Source organism: Paramisgurnus dabryanus, chromosome 5, assembly GCF_030506205.2.
Source record: "Paramisgurnus dabryanus chromosome 5, PD_genome_1.1, whole genome shotgun sequence".
NCBI lineage: Eukaryota > Metazoa > Chordata > Actinopteri > Cypriniformes > Cobitidae > Paramisgurnus > Paramisgurnus dabryanus.
In genome coordinates this window covers 17,747,578-17,766,840 of record NC_133341.1, presented here as the reverse complement: position 1 = coordinate 17,766,840, position 19,263 = coordinate 17,747,578, and the positions used below count along the sequence as shown (strand labels likewise).

The 19,263-nt window shown below is 36.7% G+C and overlaps 1 protein-coding gene across 2 annotated transcripts; it reads right to left on the bottom strand.

Annotated features, from left to right (window-relative positions):
- Positions 1-964: 964 nt before the first annotated feature.
- On the bottom strand, positions 965-12,714 carry prkaa1 (protein kinase, AMP-activated, alpha 1 catalytic subunit). 2 transcript variants are annotated; one of them, XM_065267142.1, is made up of 10 exons: positions 12,567-12,714; positions 11,025-11,166; positions 8,694-8,787; positions 8,372-8,516; positions 8,193-8,280; positions 7,789-8,013; positions 7,510-7,659; positions 6,679-7,027; positions 4,501-4,627; positions 965-3,652 (listed from the first exon to the last, which is right to left on the bottom strand). In XM_065267142.1, the coding sequence occupies exons 1-10, from the start codon at positions 12,661-12,663 to the stop codon at positions 3,360-3,362; spliced, it is 1,710 nt and encodes a 569-aa protein (XP_065123214.1). In that variant the 5' UTR covers positions 12,664-12,714; the 3' UTR covers positions 965-3,359. The 2 variants fall into 2 exon arrangements, with proteins under 2 accessions (XP_065123214.1, XP_065123215.1); XM_065267143.1 differs by having other exon boundaries at positions 7,516-7,659.
- Between the last annotated feature and the right edge of the window lie 6,549 nt (positions 12,715-19,263).

Below are 19,263 nucleotides of genomic sequence, written 5' to 3'. Positions count from 1 at the left end.
GCGGTACTGTGATGTCATATGGGCATGGGTAGCGCCGCATATGGGCAATCGCTGCCTACGCCATAACGCACTATGGCAGGTGTGCGGACAGTGTGCTGAGAGTTGTGTAAAGTGTTCAATTTACCTTAGCTCGAACTGCATTTCTAACTGTGTTTATGAAACATAAAGACTATAGTGGTAAACATTCAGTAGATTAGTGCATACTTCTTACAGTTGGCAATTAAGTTTAAAACATTAAAGGGAGGTTTCCCGGACAGGGATTAGCTTAAACCAAGACTAGGTGTTAGATTAATTAGAGAATAAAACTGGTTTTAACAAACATGCCTTACTAAAAACATTACTTGTTTGCATTTAGAGGCAAAACAAAGGGCACTGTTTTATTTTGAGATATGTCAGTGCAAGTGATTTTCAGTTTGGACAGCTCTTACATTTATTTTAGTCTAGGACTAGTCTAATCTCTGTAAGGGAAACCGCCCCTAAATGTGTTTACGTATTAATTTATTACTCTTTGGTTGCATGCTCTGTAAACAAAGATGTACTTCAGAATGTAACCAGTAGATGTCACTGTAGTTCTTAAGACATTTGTCTTTAAAATCTTTAAAATCCTAAATTATTATTATTCCTTTTATATTATCGTTGTAGTCGACTGGAAAGTTAATGTAAAGCAAAATCTATGTAACAATGTTAATACTAAATAAACATGTATGACTCCATCCACACACACTGAGGTGTGGGCTACTTTCAAAGCTTTTGACAAGGTTAATATGCAACCATGAACACCTTAAACATTCATACAATTTTATATAGACTATGCTATTTACAGTGGGCTATTATATTTTAGATTAATTTGTTGATGATTTATCATTAGATGCGTGTACATGAAACTGTGTAGGTCTGTGTGCTATTTTCACACAAAAACATAAAAACGATATGCATAAAAGAAAGCAAAGCAATCAGTCTTCATTGTAGCATTTTATTAGGTAGTTGTATTTACAATCATCTTTAAATGGGAAATTATCAGTAATTATCTGTACATTTACATTGGCAAGCCTTGATAGGGTCTCGTTCAGCAGATCAATAACAAAACTCCTATTTTTAAAGCAGTTAAGACAGATTTTTTGTTTTTGTCTTCCAAGGCTGAACAAACAGCCAGCATAGATACTGAAATGAGGCCCAATTTGTTTTCACACACATCAGTAAAATGGGATCGTGATAAACTTTAACTTGTAAGGGTCCTTTGCTAAATCTCGGATATACTTTTATGTTGTTTTTCCCCAAATGGTAAGGCAGTTGAATTACGTCAACAGAAAATTTGTAGTATTTCCTCAGGATTTGTCTTAAAGCTGGCTTGCAAGGCATAGATTGTCAAGTTTTAGCTTAAAGTTTTGTTAATAAAGAATCTATAAGGACAGTGCAGTTTAGAACAAATAAGACACTGGACCTAACCTGTTTTCAGGAACCTAAACCTGTGTAACACAAATATTCAAAACATCAATAAATCAAATTAGAAGTCTGCTTTTCTATTTAAACAAAATTTTGCCGTTTGTGTTTTCAATTTCAAACCCCTTTCAAATTCCAAAGTGTTCATTGGTTGTATAGAAAAGATTAATTTACTTTACAGAAAAGAAATGCAGACAAATTAGTTACTCTGTGTCAACTGCTAAGACTTAAAGGCTTGTTTTGGTCAGTAAGCCTCCACATAAAATATATTTTCACTCTCTTTTAATTAGTTGCAGTCCTGGATTTAAGTATACTGTGCATTGTACATAGCGCAGTGCAGGCTCATTTAAGATCGCATGAAGTCACATGCATGTGGAATGTGCTATTTTTGCAGAACATTTCATCTTTTGACAACATCCACGTCATCGTTTGGTTCATCCTTAACAATGAACTTTTAAGGACCTTTCCTTCAGTCTGTAGCATTCGTTTTCTACTTGTATATTTTGTAGGCTACTACGATCTCATTTTATTTATATTCTGGTGAAAACTATGAATATTTAATCCATCAGCTGCAGTTTATGCGTTTAAAAACGTATCTTTGCAGCTTTGCAAGAAACTCTAAAATAAAACCATACAGAGGTTCTAATATTGGTTATTTTCATCTACAGAAACTTACTTTGGGAAAGAGAAGAGAAAATACAGTTGAATTTTTCAAGCCACCATCGTTTTGTAAAACAATTAAAATAGTACAAAAAAAGAAAAATCTTTGATAAAGCAGGGTATGGACTAAAACATCTTACAGCAATATAATCAAATATTTCTTAAAAAAAAAAAAAAAATCCAGTCCATTATCACAATTTCATTATAATCTACAACCCCATTAAAGCACTGATAAATATAAATCCAAATGCTTTTTAAATTCAATCTGTATATACGTATATTTATGAAAAATGTAGGTAAATGAAAAAATGGTGCGTTATGACATGACAGATATAGTTGCAAAACATAAGACAAAACAAACTTTCTCATCTATGAAATGAAAGAGGCAAAGACATTGCACCTCTTCAGTATAAACTGGTTCTTATATTGGCCTCTTCCTTAAGAATAAGGCTGACTCATCAAGTTGTCCCTTTGTGTTAAAGTGCCCACCATAACAAGCTGGCCCCTCCCATCAGTGGCCCACTTTTTAAGTCGGCTCCTCCTATTCCAGTGCCCTGCTTAGCTGGCCACTTTAATAAGATTGCCAGTCACGACAGTGGCCCACAGACACGTACAACGTAAAACTGTGCAAAAGCGCTTTCTGCCTCATTTGCTGTCCCACGTGCCTCATAAGGGCCCATTATTTCTACATCTCTTGGTCTGCCAAGAATCGCAATATCATTGTGTACAGTACAGCTAGCTCAGTGTAGTAACTCAAAAAAATTATATGCACAGACGCCTCCACACCTCACTCTCTGCAAGGAAATCCTTGCTATAAAACCAGAGAAAAGAATTGTAAAACCATCTCTAAAAGAGTATTGATACTATAAAGTGGCTTAGCAATCATTCCCTCATCTGACTGTGGCACAAAATTAATAACCTCCATGCTTTCCCTCTCGCACCTTATCTCAAATCCCTCTACCACTGTAGACCCCTTAAAACAGGCTGATATTGGCTGACTTTAGTGCCACTGACTATTCAGCTTGCTCATGCAAATGGGATGCATAGAGTCTGGAGTCTTGTCTGCATGCTTATTGCTCTAAAGACACTGAGAGAAAAGGGAGACGAAAGGAGAGAGTAGTACTGTTGTGGATGAAGACACGGATGCCAGAATACAAAGAGGTAGACAGTATTCTAGAAGAAAGAGGAAATAAAGCCAGGAAGACAGAGAGAGAGAAAGAGAGAGAGTGAGAGAAAGAAGGCATCAGAGGAACCATAAGTTATCGTGCTAGCAGCTTGATGAGATTGGCGCACATCTCAAAAAACTCTATGGTGTGACTTCCCGGACGGGGAAAAATCTCTCCCCCGGTGGAATCCACTGAAGAGGTAAGAGAAGAAGCCAGAGAGCCTTCCATCTGCTTTCCTCCTATCGGAGGCGTGGAGGGTGCGGACCCGTCCCCCTTTACCACCTCGTCACATTCGTTCTTCTCATTCTTTAGGGAAGTCCGGTAGTTCCCAACTGAGCCGGAGCGGTGAGGCGTGGCGGTCCCTGATTTTACCTCCATCATGTCGTCTGAGTGATGCAGAGCAAATATAAGTGAGCAGAAGCAGAAAGAATGTAAAAAAAAAACAAATCAGACAAAGAGACTTGCGGCAATACATTTAAAGGACAACACCACTGTTTTTCAATATTTTACTATGTTCTTACCTCAACTTAGACAAATTAATACATACATATCTTTTTAAAATGCGTGCTCTTAATCTTTGTACAGCGTGCCATGAATGTGTTAGCATTTAGCCTAGTCCCATTCATTCCTTAGGATCCAAACAGGGATGAATTTAGAAGCCACCAAACACTTTCATGTTTTCCCTATTTAAAGACTCTTGCATGAGTAAGTATGGTGGCACAAAATAAAACGTGCTGATTTTTTTTAAGCTGATAAAAATGAGAACAATATTGTATGGCGGTTAGTTTGCAGCACTTCGACCTCAGCGCGGAGTAATATCATCAGTCCTGACTACTCCCCCTCTCGCTAAAACTTCCATCAATATTACTGCCCCTGACGTCAAAGTGCTGCAAACTAAATGCTTTTCCGCCATACAGTACCATACTTACTTGTGTAACTACTCATGTAACAGCTGTAAATAGGAAAAACATGGAAGTGTTTGGTGGCTTCTAAATTCATCCCTGTTTGGATCCTAAGGGCTAGGCTAAATGCTAACACATTCATGACGCACTGTACAAAGATTAAGTGTACGCATTTAAAAAAGAAAGGTATGTATTAATTTGTCTAAGTTGAGGTAAGAACATAGTAAAATATTGAAAAACGCTGGTGTTTTCCTTTAAATAACAGTAGAAGCATTTGATGAGTTCAGATGCAAAATAATTATTGGAGAAAACTTCTATCATGATGATTTTACCATCTATGCTCCTGAAGTCCAGTAAATAGGTCCTGCTGTCCACCTGGTAAAGCTGGAGACTCATCTTGGTGTTCATGCCAGTAACCGGGTTCTTCCTCCGCACCCGCAAGTAATAAGGATTCACAACCTGCCAAAATGCAGAGACACCACAGTCAACAAGGTTGACTTTACTGGTAAAGGCGCACATTAGTAAATAATGTTTAACTTCAACACGGACTGTAACTAACTGGGTTACTAGGAAAAAGATCTTAATGCGCTGCCCACGCGGTGTTTGAGAAATGTCTGAAGCATGCACCCGGCAAGCCGCATCTCAAGGCATCAGCACACAAATACTGGGTTCATGTTTCCTTACACTTGAATGGACATATTTACACAAATTCTTTTTAAAATTTCATAATTATTCTAAAAAACGTGGTCTATTGTGTAAATGTGAACGTTACAATTCAGTGTAAAAGAATATTGGATCTGTGCATTAACATGTAGATCTTAAAGTTGCAGCACACCAAAAAATTCCATGTCTGCAAAACTAAAATTTCTAATAAACTATCAATTGCGTGCCAATATTGGACTGAATCGAAACCAAATCGAATTTATATACAAAAAAATCTAATCATTGGTTGCAATACCCAGCCCTAGCTTTAGCAATTGTTTTGAGGGAGTCTAAATAACACACTCTTGAACAGCAGGAAATATTGTTTCAACAAAAGCTGCTTAAAGATAAGATCAAAAACTATTTTCTTCCTAAAACTGATGACTCACACAGACCTCAGCCTGCTATAATTAAATAAATGATGATGTATTACTGTAGTATAGAGCAGTGTTTCTTGACTCCAGTCCTCCCCCCAGAACTTTTATAAAAATGGCTAATTCAACTACTCGGCCCTTTCCCATAAAAGGCTTGCAAGACTTTATGCTGCTCTGCACAGAACAATCAGGATGTGACATTGTAGTACCGCAAGAGGGATTTGAAAGCTTACAGAGTCGTCTACTCTTTCTTTCTTTCTTTACAGCATTTCAGCATCTATGTCTATAATCATGTCAAGAACTGGTTAATCCATACACAAGTTGATTCAGACAAGTTAATCCAGACACAGGTTGGGGGAGGGACAATTTAGCATCTCCAATTTGCCTAACTTGCATGTTTTTTGGCCTGTGGGAGGAAACCGGAGTACCCGGAGTAAACCCATGCTGACACAGGGAGAACATGCAACCTCCACACAGAAAGGTCACCTGACCCAGCCGGGGCTAGTCCTTTACTCTCAAATCGCTGTGATGTCACATAGAGCTGGGTGATCGGTATCGGGTTTTGGTAATATATCTGTATATTTTTGGGATGAGACAATACTGTCTATATCGGTATGGTCTGATATGACCCTTCTTTGAAGCTGTGCCATAAATGTACACTGAGATCAGACGAAAGCTTGCATGTTTTGTGGCTGTATATTTTTAAACGTGGGGAAAACCCTGTGATTGAATTTTATTTTCATCATACGCTTGTTTTAATTTAAAGGGGACATTTCACAAGACTTTTTTTAGATGTCACATAAATATTTGGTGTCCCCAAAGTACATATGTGAAGTCTAAGCTTAAAATATCAGATTTGAATAATTTATTATACCAAGTTAAAATTGTCACTTTGTAGGTGTGTGCAAAAATTTGCTGTTTTGGGTGTGTCCTTTAACATTCAAATGAGCTGATCTCTACACTAAATGGCAGTGGCGTGGTTGGATAGTGCAGATTATTTAGACTATTTTTCACATGCTTGTGGAGAATGGTTTACCAAAACTAAGTTACTGGGTTGATCATATTCACATTTTCCAGGTTGATAAAACACTGGGGACCCAGTTTTAGCACTTAAACGTGGAAAAAGTCAAATTTTCCTGGTATGTCCCCTTTAATAATACTTAAAATGCATACTCAGTCTCAAGAATCCAAACAACAAAAACTGCATAAGAGACGAGGCTACAAAAGAGGACAGTGCTATTCTATTCTACATAATGTAAGAAATGTGAAATATAAATTTGATATCTTTAATATTGACTGAGTAAGGCCATGTGTCAAAGATTAAACTCAATGTAAAATTAGTGATTGAAATCAAACTTCATTCTCATTATTAGACTTTAGCCTGGATTTTACAGACAGGGTCACATTTCTTCTCCAAAAAAATCACATGCTCACCTTCCACTCGTAGTCCAGCGTCTTCATGGCACGACAGACCTCGCTCATGATGTCATTTGGTCTGCTCTGGCTTCGGATCCCTAGGTGCCACTTGGCCCGCCGAACCCCAAGGTGCTTGGATTTTTGTGGGTTCAGCTCATCTAGTGTGTGCCGGGGACGTGGCTGAGACTCGGTTACCAGGAAGGGCACTCTTTCAGGGTGAACCTTAGCAGTGTGGTGCGCGGGCAGATCGTCCAGAAAGCTGTCTGGTGGACTGCAGGCCAAGTAGAAGTCTTTGGCCTCATTCATAATGCGGCGGTTGTCTATGATCAAGTGATAAGCAACAGCTAGAGGATCCTGATGATTCCGACTGCAAAGGAAAAAGCAAAGGACAGGTGAGAGAAAGGTGGATCAATTCTTTTTTTTGATTAGCTGTTTACCACATTATATCATCTTTCAAAATGTAAAGAACATTCTGTGAAAATATAACCTAGATATATTTAATAATGACTAAGTAAGGCCATGTCAACGATGGAAATTAAAGTGAAATCAGTGACTGAAATTAAACTTTGATGCTGTAATTTCCTTATTAGATAAACAGAGTTTTTAATTTGAATTAAACTGAAGATTAAGAACTGCAGTATTATATCATAGTGCAGATTCCTACTCAAATGAACTAACATTTATACGAAAGTAGATTGCAGCAAAAGATATTGTTTTTTCAACAAAGCATCATTTTAGCACCTTGCATTTTTTAATCCTCTTTCATAAAATATACCATTTAAATGCATGGATTACTTCCATCTTTGACATGCCCTTAACCCTAATGTGATCCAACAACAACAAGCAAACCTGTACAGGCAATTGAGCACCTCCTCTTCAGTGCACTCAAACTTCTCGCACACCTCCTTCAGTGCCTCCTCATCAATCATATTGCTGCTGTATGTAGCATCTTCTGGAAATAGATACTTGGGGAGATCTTGTTTAAACCACTCATCCTCCCTAAAAAAAAGAGAGAAAGAAAAATAATCAAAAACAGAAATGAAGCCTAAAGTAACTATTGGCCTTGGATTTTTCTAAATCTTTTCGGCATGAGTAAGTGTAATGAAAAGCCTAGGTGCGTTTTCTGACCGAATCTCTTTAATAGTCGCTCTCTTCATGGGGTCCACCTGAAGCATGTGCTTCAAAAGGCTTATGACAGAGGGGTTCAGGTATTGAGGTGTGAAGAAGATGCCATCGCAGATCTTCTTGAACAGTGTTGGCACGTGGTCATCGTCAAACGGCAGCGTTCCACACAGCAGCGCATATAAAATCACACCGCTGCTCCAGATGTCCACCTCAGGCCCTGCGTACAACCTGGTTCAGAAGAGCTAAAGATTAGCTAAGAGGGAATCGGAATGAACAGCCACAAAGACAAATTCCTATCTATTTAAAGCAGCACAGAGGAGGAGAAAAATGTAAGACCAAAACAGAATTAAAGAACAGCTGTGGGGTTAAAACACAGTGAAAATGCAAGAGAGACAAGAAAAAAGTACCTTCCAGAAATGACCTCAGGAGCAGCATAGTTAGGAGAGCCACAACTCGTCCTTAAAAACTCTCCATCCGACATCATGTTTGATAAGCCTATGCAAGGAAATATATTTTAACTCAAACTAGCCAAAGAAGCATAAAGGTTATATGTTCTCTTAATTCATAGCATTCAAAGCTTACGTACCAAAATCTGCGATCTTGGCATTCATGTGCGCATCCAGCAGAACGTTTTCGGGCTTTAGGTCTCTGTGAACAACCATGTGTCTGTGACAGTAATCCACCCCAGAGATGATCTGCTGGAAGAGACGCCTGCTCTCCTTCTCATCCAACTGAGCACAGAAACAAGACACATAAAAATCTATCATATGAACTAAACTTCTTAGACTTCAAAACTTCTTGTTGATTAATTCTTAAGTCTTGACCCAAAATATTACTAGAAATACCTCAAATACATTCAAGGATCCATGAAGTAATGATTGTGGTGTCACAAAAGAAAAAAGCTGTACCTTTCCATTTTTACAGATGTAGTCAAAGAGTTCTCCTCCAGACACATACTCCATCACCATGAAGATGTCTGTTGGTGTGCTGATCACTTGATAACTGTCCAATCAAAAAAAGTGATGTGTAATCATTATTCATAACACATTATGTTGTGCATAAAGTCTAGAGTCATACAGATTAATGCAATAATTAAGTTTCTATACAGATGCCATAATGAGAACTAACTAGGGGTGTAACGATTAACCGTGCAAATGCACGTTTTCTCAATGAATGAATTACGGTGAAATCCGGCACATCCGAACGCCAGGGGGCTCTCTTATGCAGAAACTCCTTTTGTGCCACAGAAGTAGCAGCCTTACAAACCCAATTCCAGGAAATGTGCACAGGAGTATTTATACGCTGTTCTTCAAATTGTTTCAGGTATTTAATAAAGAATATTTTGAATGATTTTTATTAAACGAGTGTTGGTTTTTTAAATGCACGTTATAAACGACTCCGACTCATAATGATTTTAGATTGATAAGGACTTCCTACTGACCAAATGCCGTAGTACACGCACAAGCTGTGCATGAAACAAAGAATTGCAGCCATGCTTCGTCATGCAATCGATTTAGAATCGATTTCAGACAGGCATTTTTAATGGGACACGCGACTGAATCGTTACATCCCTAGAACTAACCAGAGTTTATTCATTGCACAATGGGCAACAATCAGTTTAAGCAAAGCAGACTTAGCAGTCAGTGGCGGCTGGTTCACTGCTCTTCCGAGGGGCGCAATTCAAAATAAGTGTTCGGAGTGTCGTGTGTTGGTCGTGTTTTCAAAATATGTGTTTGTTGCGTCATGTGAACCATGTGCATCACGTGTTTTGTCAAAAGTAAGTGCCTGCTGCACACGCGTCAAAACCATTTATGATAAAAGAGACGCTCACGTTTACAAAATACATGCAAGACATCCCATAACAGTAAACTCTTATTACGCATGAGAATATACGAGTATCTGGCAAACGTGAGCGTCTCTTTTATCATAAACCCTTTAGACGTGTCTGCAGCAGGCACTTATTTTGACAAAACAGGTGATGCACATAGGTTCACTCAACGCGCCGAACACATATTTTGAAAAGACGAACCATACACGACAGGCTACATACATGTTGTGACAAACTTCGCATCGTGTGCCCTCGAAAAAAGAAGTCACCGGCAGCCACCACTGATAGCAGCAAACAATGTCTAAACCATACAAGCATTTCAAATGCAAAAAATCTAGGTTCATTAAATCCTCCAGCTATTTAGGGATAGATTTTACGAGGTTTTAAAGCAAGACCAGAAAACTCTCTCCAGCGTAGCAATGTCTTTTCTATCCGCAGTAAATTCATGTGGTTTTGTTAATGGAAAACTATATTAATGATAATGGAAATCTATACCACAGATAAACACACGTACAAAAATGAATGTGAACGGAAAAAACAAACTTATAAACAGTTTATAGTAAAGGCAAAGCATTAACTGCTTCCTATAATGGGAAAAAATGGAAACCCCCTCCCTCTTTTCCATCCTCTTCCATGCATGCGTTCTCTCTTTCCAAGCCACCAATAAACCACAAAGGAATGAAAACAAAAATGCACGCATGGCCTCCAGGGAAGTCACCCCAAAACAAAAACAGAGGGTCATTCTCATATAATACAACTACTTGTGCTATAAAAACACATACATTATAAATACAATTTTCACAATAATGTTTCAAACTAAAAGCACATGTCATAGTCTTGCTAATGATATTAAAGGAGACACATCATGAAAATCTGACTTTTTCCATGTTTAAGTGCTATAATTGGGCCCCCAGGGCTCTTATCAACCTAGAAAATGTGAAAAAGTTCAACCGAGTAACTTAGTTTTGGTAAGCCATTCTCCACAAGCATGTTAAAAAATATGTAATTGACAATTGGCTCCCCTTGTGATGTCAAGGGGATAAAACTGCCCTTTAATCTGCACTATCCAACCATGCCACTGCCATTTAGTGCAGAAATCAGCTCATTTGCATGTTAAAGGACACATCCAAAATGGCAAATTTTTGCTTACACATACAAAGTGGCAATTTTAACATGCTATAAAAAATGATCTATATTTTGAGTTACAACTTTACATATGTACTCTGGGGACACCAAATATTTATTTGACATCTTAAAGAAGTCTTGAGGAAATGTCCCCTTTAAGTGAAAAATATTGTAATTCATTATCGATGCATGGCATTGGTGAATCTGAATGTGACCGCTTGGGAAGCATGTCAGAATGAATGAAGGCGAGATTACGTCTCTACATTGTAAACTCTTATTTACTTACAGTTTGATTATATGTGGGTGACGGAAGAGTTTGAGGTTCTGGATTTCACGCCGAATCTTTCCCACCACATCCAGACTGCGAATCTTCTGCCGGTTCAGTATCTTTACCGCCACCTGGTGCTTGGTTAACTCATGCTGACCAACTGCATAGAGAGGGAGAGGAAATGTTTGTTTAGGTTTAACTCCTCAAAGTCTCTGAAGAATGTAAATTGAAAGGTAGATTCTAAGAGTAGAGATAATGTAAGGTTTTAAATTCCCAGTTAATGTTTTATTTGAAAGACTGGTGGTTCTCACAACTATAATAAAAATTCCTCACTGATAAGGTAACTTTGCCTAAAGCGATACCAACAAAAGGAGAATTAAGTATGCACATAATTCACATAAGGCATATAAAACATGGGAGAGAGACATATTAAACCTGCAAGGCTTATACTTGATTTATTCTTACTTGAGATATTTTGTGTAAGACCAGTTTAAAATAACAACACCATGTTTTAGGGAAAAAGCTTGTGACTACTACACAAATGTGAGGTTTACCACACATGTCATGCAAATTATTTTGTCATAAACAATTCAGAGAAATCTCAGCTTAATAACTACAATATCCAAAGACCTTGGCCACAAGCTTCCTTTTACTGGATATTGCTTTGTCATTAACAATACTTTGAATAGGTCTAAGAGTCTGTGTGTGATCTCTTTCAAGGTGCATTACTATTTAAAAGCATCTTGCCTGTGTGAACTAGACTGCTTTAGTTATGTATTAACAAAGTCAGTCATGCAGACCAAAGTTTGTGTGTGTGTACGTGTGGAAATGTTTTCACTATTGACTGACTCTTCTATGCATACTGAGACCTTACGCATCCATTCATACAATCACAGATTGTAAGAAGATTATACAAAAAGGACAGATTTCTTGTGAAACTGGTTATTTCTTTATTCAGTTAGTACCAAGGTGTCTCAACCAAATCTGCTTCCGAAATATTTACACAACACAAGACTTCCTGTCTTTAGCAATGTGTAATATAAGACGTTTGTTATTAGTCATCATCAATATACAGTTGGATATGTATATTCACAGAAAGTGCGTGCGTAAAAACTAACTTTTATTTTTTCATTAATCCTCAGATATTTGTAGGCATCTTAAGACTTGTTAACTGCATGATTAATGGTTGACAAATTCTGGCAACAGTCAGCTGGCCTGTGGACGAGCACATCTACCAAACTGCAACTTTAGAATACTAATCACTTCGTAAACCACAAGCTAACCGGGTTAGCTATGAACATCTCCTCTATAAACCACACAGAAACACAACATTTGACGCGAGCATTTAAACAGGCAGGTAACCGAGGATCATATGACATTATTGATCCGTGATGAAAGGAGGCGTTGTTCTTTAATGTTGTTTCATGCCTACACAGAGCAAACATTAGCCAACAAGTGCCGCTGCTTTAGCCGCATTTACAGGCTGGATCATGCTCCGCTTTATTTACCGTTTTCCACACAACGATCGTGCAAAACACAGAACGCCTTAAACGGTTTTACCTTTGACTTTTCCAAACGTTCCCACTCCCAGTGTATCTCCGAGAATGTAATGTCCGATTTTCACCCTGCCTTCATGTTTCTGTTTGTCCGTCGCCATCTTCGCTCTGAGGCGCTACCTGCGCGAGGCAGCAGAGGCAATGAAAGCAGAGTGGCGTCTCTACTGACGACTACCGGTACCGACGCCAAAATACAACAATCTAAAAAGTGTCAATCTAGATAATACAAAATGCATTTTTAGCATTTAACAGCATGTGACAATGTTATTTATCAAAACCTTGACCTCTTAGATAAAACCCAGCAGGAATCAAACTGCTAAAAGTCTAAATACTTAAATAGCAATGTTTAGTCGTTGCATTTACAGGTCTTTACCGCTAGATGTCCTCAGTGTGTTGTATTTTAAAGTGATTTACTGTAATAGTTCACCCAAATATAAAGATTTTATGACAATTCACTCTTCCTCATGTCATCCCAGATGTATGTCTCATTTCTTTAGCTGAGCACAAACTTAAAATGCCGTCATGATTTCTTCTTAAAAGGGACTTGACATGCTCCAAAAAGCACATCCAATCGCATTTATCCAAATGACTTAAGTGGGTTAATAAATGCTTCTGAAGAGAAACTATACATTGGTAAGAGAAAAAGATTTCATATAAAGTTTACATTTGTTTATAAAATTAGTTTGTGTTCAACTGAAGAAAGGAATGTCACCATACGTGGATGGAAGATTTAGAATTAAACACAAATCCACAACAAACTTGTGTCACCTCTACTATTAAAATAAACAAAATGATAAATTTTTTGTGAAAGCAACTTTTATGAGTCTCATCCATTTTTTTTATATAAAAACCTATGTTGCAGCATAGTTTAGAATGTGGTTATGGCCTAGTATTGCACAAATTTAAAGGGATACTTCACCGATTTAGCATTCAGCTTTGTATCTGTAGAAACCCGGCAGTATTACTGAATGACCATGTTTCCCTCCATCGTTTCCCCCTGAGAGGAGAGATATCTGCATTTTGGTTCTGCAAAAAAGTCCTCCGATGATGCAAAAATCGTCATATTACATCATCGGAGGACTTTTTTGCAGAACCAAAATGCAGATATCTCTCCTCTCAGGGGGAAATGAGGGAGGGAAACATGGTCATTCAGTAATACTGCCGGGTTTCTACAGATACAAAGCTGAATGCTAAATCGGTGAAGTATCCCTTTAATAAGACATTTAAATGTCAAGCTGATTCATGTGCAAGTTCAAGCAAAAATAAAGAATGTTAGGATTAATTTAAATGTGAAGATAATAAAGTTTTGGTTTAGTGAAGTCAGAATAAAGCATTTAAGGTAATTTGTATAATGTATGCCAGTTGAAAGGCAATTAAAGTACTATTTAAGAGGTTTTTACCATACTTGAAAATGCAAAGCAGGGTCATAAGAGCAATACTAAGGGAACATAAAAAAACGTGAAGATTAGTTTTTAGGAAATTGATCATATCTGAAAAATAAAATTAATGCAGATTTAATGAAAGCACACAGTCATCATTCAAATGTCAAGGATTTATTTACGAAATTACCTCTTCTACTCATACTGTAAATACAAACCCCTTCAATGTTCCACAGGATGTCAAAAACCAAAAAGGTCAAAGTGATTGTATAGAGGGTTTCATCCGAAGCCGGGCATCTGGAGGGAACTTAACTTCCGGTGTCTGTAGGTTTAATGGTCTGGCTAGTGGATAAACTGAACTCTGCAACAAATACCTTGCCGAAAATAGATATTATTTTGATTTCCTAAAGACGAGTGGAGATGATAATTATTTAAAGTTCCAGTATGGCAAATAGGACTTGGTTTTGCAGCCATATAAAACAAAGAAGAGTATTTTTGGCCGCAGGGACACAAGATGGTTTTGGTGCACACATGGATTAAAAAGTGCTCCATGTCTACAGTTAAATATACTGCTGGATCTTCATGGTTTTGAACCTACTCATATACCAGAGGTCCTGCACATCTTATTCAGACACATGGCTTTATGGATTATATCAAATACCAACAGATAAAAAAAGTCAAAACCTGACTTGCTCTGCTAGAAATCTTATAATGGGTCATGGTAAAATCTTTCATCAAGACATTGGTTCAAAACAAACAGCAAAGTAAATAAAAAATGGGTCCCTGACACAAAACCAAAGTCCTGCCTTGCCATCCCAGTTCCCTGACCTGAACCAAATGAGTGAAGAGTAAAGAGCAGAAACATATGAAGGGTCTGGAGAAATTCTTTATGTAAGGGATAATGTAGAGGCAGCCGGTAGTAATTGGGAAATAAGCCCCGACAGTGTGATCAGGACCCGACGCGAAGCGGAGGGTCTTGTATCACACTGAAGGGGCTTATTTCCCAATAACTACCGGCTGCCTCTACATTATCCCGCTTATTACACGGCTACTTGCCACATAAGAAAAAAAAACTGGACATGAATATGAATTTGAAACATTTTATTGGCATATTTGTTTTAAATTAACATTTTTATCCTTCCGCGAAACTTTGCACAGATGCATAAAATGATCGTAATACCTTATTAAGATCCTCTGCTTCATACTTGTCTGTCTCCATTTTTTCCTCTTTTAGCCAGTTTTTGAGAAGTTTTAATGCCCATTCTGTATTTTTTTGTGTGTTGGCTTCGTAGCTGTCATGCTCTATTTTGTCAAGTTCAGTCTCAGTAAGCTCTCTGTGTCTTGTCGTGGTTGTCGAGTGTTTGTCACAAGATGGCGCCAAACAGACAGTAATCTTTATTGATCTTTATTGGCGCGGAGCGATTTTACTCGTGCAAGTAGTACCGGCTATGCGTTATTATTTTGGAGCGGTTATTATTTTAAAAGAACGAACCTGCAAATGTCTCAACTGACCAATCAGAATCAAGCATTCCAGAGAGCCGTGTAATAAGGAGGAATAATCTAAGAACACCTGCCATGAATTCTCCAACCTCATCAGACATTATAAGAGAAGACTCTGAGCTGGTATCCTTGCAAATGGAGGTAGCAAAGAGGATTAAATAAAGGGGTACCCATATTTATGCCCAGTGAGCATTAGAGAAAATAATTTATTTCGTAATGTAATTTCCCCTTCACTTTCAATTGTTTTACTTCAATAAAACATATTTTTCTTAATTTTTTGATTAAAGCTTAAAAGAAGAAACCTTATAGATTATTTATTATAGTATTCTTTGCAACTATTTACCAGGGGTGCCCAAACTTTCGAGCCCCACTGTATGTATAGCAACTCCTCAATAGTCAAGAAAGTTCAAATAAATTGAAAATTTAAGTTGTTTAAACTTAAATAATTAAGTGCAATAAGGACTTTAATGAAAAAAAGACCAACAATGAAAAACAATAACCAAAAAATTCTGATCAGCTCCGATTTAAGTTTTTAAACAATATATCAGAGATTTGCATTAATGCAAATTTATATTTTTCTAAGGAACTGTATAATTTGTAATGTGAAATATAGAAACATTTATGTGTGAGAGAATTATAAATTAAGTTGGATTTGTAAGTTTTATATAAGAACAATAAAATCCAGGAAACATGTACAACCAAATTAACCAGCAGTTATGAACAGAGTTTTTTTTAAATACTTAAAGGTAAATTCTGTGGAAACATACAGAGGTTTTTGTGGGCAGTGTAAGTCTAGTTCTGATTCATCTCCTGTCCTACCTGCTGTATGGAACTCAGTGTGAGAGGAGTGTGGTTGCTTTTTCACAGAATAAATCCGAATTTTCCTGAACTCTACATGACACATGAAGTCTTGCAGCACATGCATCATAATACATAGTCCATATCAAAGAGTTTTATCTTTTCGGTTTGCTCCATATAGTATGTTCAGGACAATATACACATAAGAAGAATTAAAGGTAACAGCATAAATGTCTGTGTGATTTTGCATACTCAAAATGTATTTCTCAATAACATATGCATAACGTATTATTGTTGGTTTTGGGCGTATTGCCCAAAGACCATCACAATGGTCTATACTGCTTGTGTGCTATAGCTTTCTCTGACAAACAAATACAAATGAAGAGTTTGGTTCCAAAACATGATAAACCGCCAAAATCAGTATTGTATCAGGTCAGTATTAAAAAGAAAATGTTAAATTGTACGCAAAATCCAATATCCGCTGTGTTATTCCCCAAAATTTTTTCCCAAAACGCAATAAACGCCAGTCCTTCTTTTCTGCAACAAATCAGATTGCACCATTCTGCGCATTGTAAACAACAATGGCGGTGCGTTGAATACACACGGAATGCTAGTTTTCCTGATCTACTTTGTATTTCGTGATCAACAAACAGACAAAAACAAAATAATGGCATTGCTAAACCTATGGTGGTTTTCTGTGATGGGAAAGCGTTAGCCATCAAAATCTAATAATTAACGCGAGAGGCACTCCGGAGACGGAAAAATGTTGGCTGTTGTTCTCACACAACAGCATCAAGCTTTTGTCATGCTAACACGTTGAACCCAGTGGATCTTATAAAAAACTTTTCATTATTTTACTCGATTAATGCCAATAATGTTTATTTTTCAAATCAGTGTATAACACTAGTCAACAAAATGAATATAACATGGCAAAGATGAATGTACATTTATATACTGATTCAATAGATTTATAGCATTTTGCAAAAAAAGCTTGTCATGGATTTATTGCATTTTGTGGAAAAAATAATAGTTTTTATAGCCTAATAAATCTTTGAAAATCAAATTATGGATTATATTTTTTTATGTTTTTATAACCTAAAGATGCTATGTGAAAGTTTGTAACAGAAAATATTGATTATCATCTTGTCACTTTCTTGGTATAGAAAACAAGTTTTTACCGAAATTAGTCAAAATGGATTTATTGCGTTTTGCAACCAAACTCTTCAAATATAAGGCATTATTTAGTTAATAGGTTTTAATTTCCACCCTGAGCATAATGTGCAAATGATAAATACTCTTTGCACTCCCCTGTCATTGTTGGTCATTGTCTGCATGTTTATGTGTTGCTGTTATTGTTCAGATTCCTGTGATTAGTTACATGTTTACTTATTAAAGAAGTTATTCGTTTCCTGGTCTCCCGTGTATATTATGATCGTAACAGAATAACCAATCTAATAGTAGAGAAACCTATTTGAAGATTAGACAGTGGGTTTCATAACCCATTTTTATTACCCATGTTGTCTTTTATCTTCCCTTTTTCTTTTAAACAGCAAATCTTTTGAGTCACACTTTTATTGTTTTGTCAGCTAAATGGCAGAGACCAAGGTGCCTGTAAGAAATTAATTCTAGTCCCAGACAAACAAAGTTACACATATTGTGGGCAAAAATTAACTAAATAAACTTTTGATGAAGGTAATTGAGTGACATTTAAAATAAGGTTATATTAGTAAACATTAGTAAATGCATTAACTAACATGAGCAAACAATGAACTGTATAGTTTTCAGCATTTATTAATTCTTGTTAATGTTAGTTATTTATGTTAGATCATTGTGCATTAACTAATTTTAATACAACATTTTATTTAAAAAATGTAATTGTCATTGATAAATTATGTAATGCATTAACTAATTGTAAACAAATACATCCTTATTGTAAAGTGTTACCGATAATTGTTTAGGCTGAGTTGCATATTTACAGGCCTTATTACATTGACTTGCAGAAAATCCTAAATAAAATATTCAAATAAAATAGTTATAACTTTAAGTCCCAGCCAGTGATGTTTTTTTAAAAAAAGCTAAGAACCAGTACATTTTGATTATTCTTCAAACATTAAAAATATTTTAGCACTTCCAAAATGTCCTCTTAATTAATTTTTTTTCTTTTATTGTAGAAGTTGACTTGGATATGTTATGAATGTTATAAACGTTACAAACCATTACACACCCGAGCAGCTTAATTAACCTTTTATTGTGCTTTAAAGACCAAAACAGCTGTGCCAATGACGAAATATGAACAATGTCATGTTTCAGAAGATGCAAATCTCTTCATTTTTTAGTCTTGAAGATCTGAAGATTATCGAAAGGTTAACAGAGTATAGTAAAGTAAACATTCTATGATAAGTGCTTATTTTGCTGATCCTGTGCATACTCCATTTCATTCATTGCTTTGATGAAATAGACTATAAAGACAACAAAAAGGATGAATCCAATAAGAACGCCGGCGATGTTCAGGCGACGAGCTTGGTCTCCGTACGACTTAGCAGAAGCAAAGTCTCCACGTAATCTGCTGTCCCTAGACTGACAAACAATAATATATGTGTATATGATTATTATTGATAATAACTTGAGAACAATTATTTAAAAAAATATTAATGATGCCACGTTTTATGTCATATTTTGCTCACCTTCACCGAGTTGGAAAAGGCACAAAGCCCAAGAAAGCATGGGTTGCAGAATTTAAGATTGAATGTAGAAAAAATGATGTCATCGTTGAAATTTTGCTCAGTTATTGGAATCCTAACAGAGTTCTGCATCGCCATGTTCACCTGCTAACGGTCTCACTATGAGGTCTGTCAATCTTCAGCTCTCTAGTGCGTGGACTTCAACAGAAAAGGTTGAAATGGGTGCAGGTAAAAGTGTACCCGCACCCTTAAATCTCCAGAAAGTAGGTCGTGTTTTTAGTGGTTTACCACATCATTCTACTTACTTGGAAAGTTTTTTATTTACCAGTTGAACCCCATCATG

Excerpts from the sequence above, each read along its gene's own strand:
- prkaa1 (XM_065267142.1), bottom strand. The coding sequence starts at position 12,663 with ATGGCGACGGACAAACAGAAACATGAAGGCAGGGTGAAAATCGGACAT. Across the intron at positions 8,788-11,024 it reads CACCCACATATAATCAAACT|TTATCAAGTGATCAGCACAC; the intron begins GTAAGTAAATAA and ends TTGATTGGACAG. Across the intron at positions 8,281-8,371 it reads TGCCAAGATCGCAGATTTTG|GCTTATCAAACATGATGTCG; the intron begins GTACGTAAGCTT and ends TTCCTTGCATAG.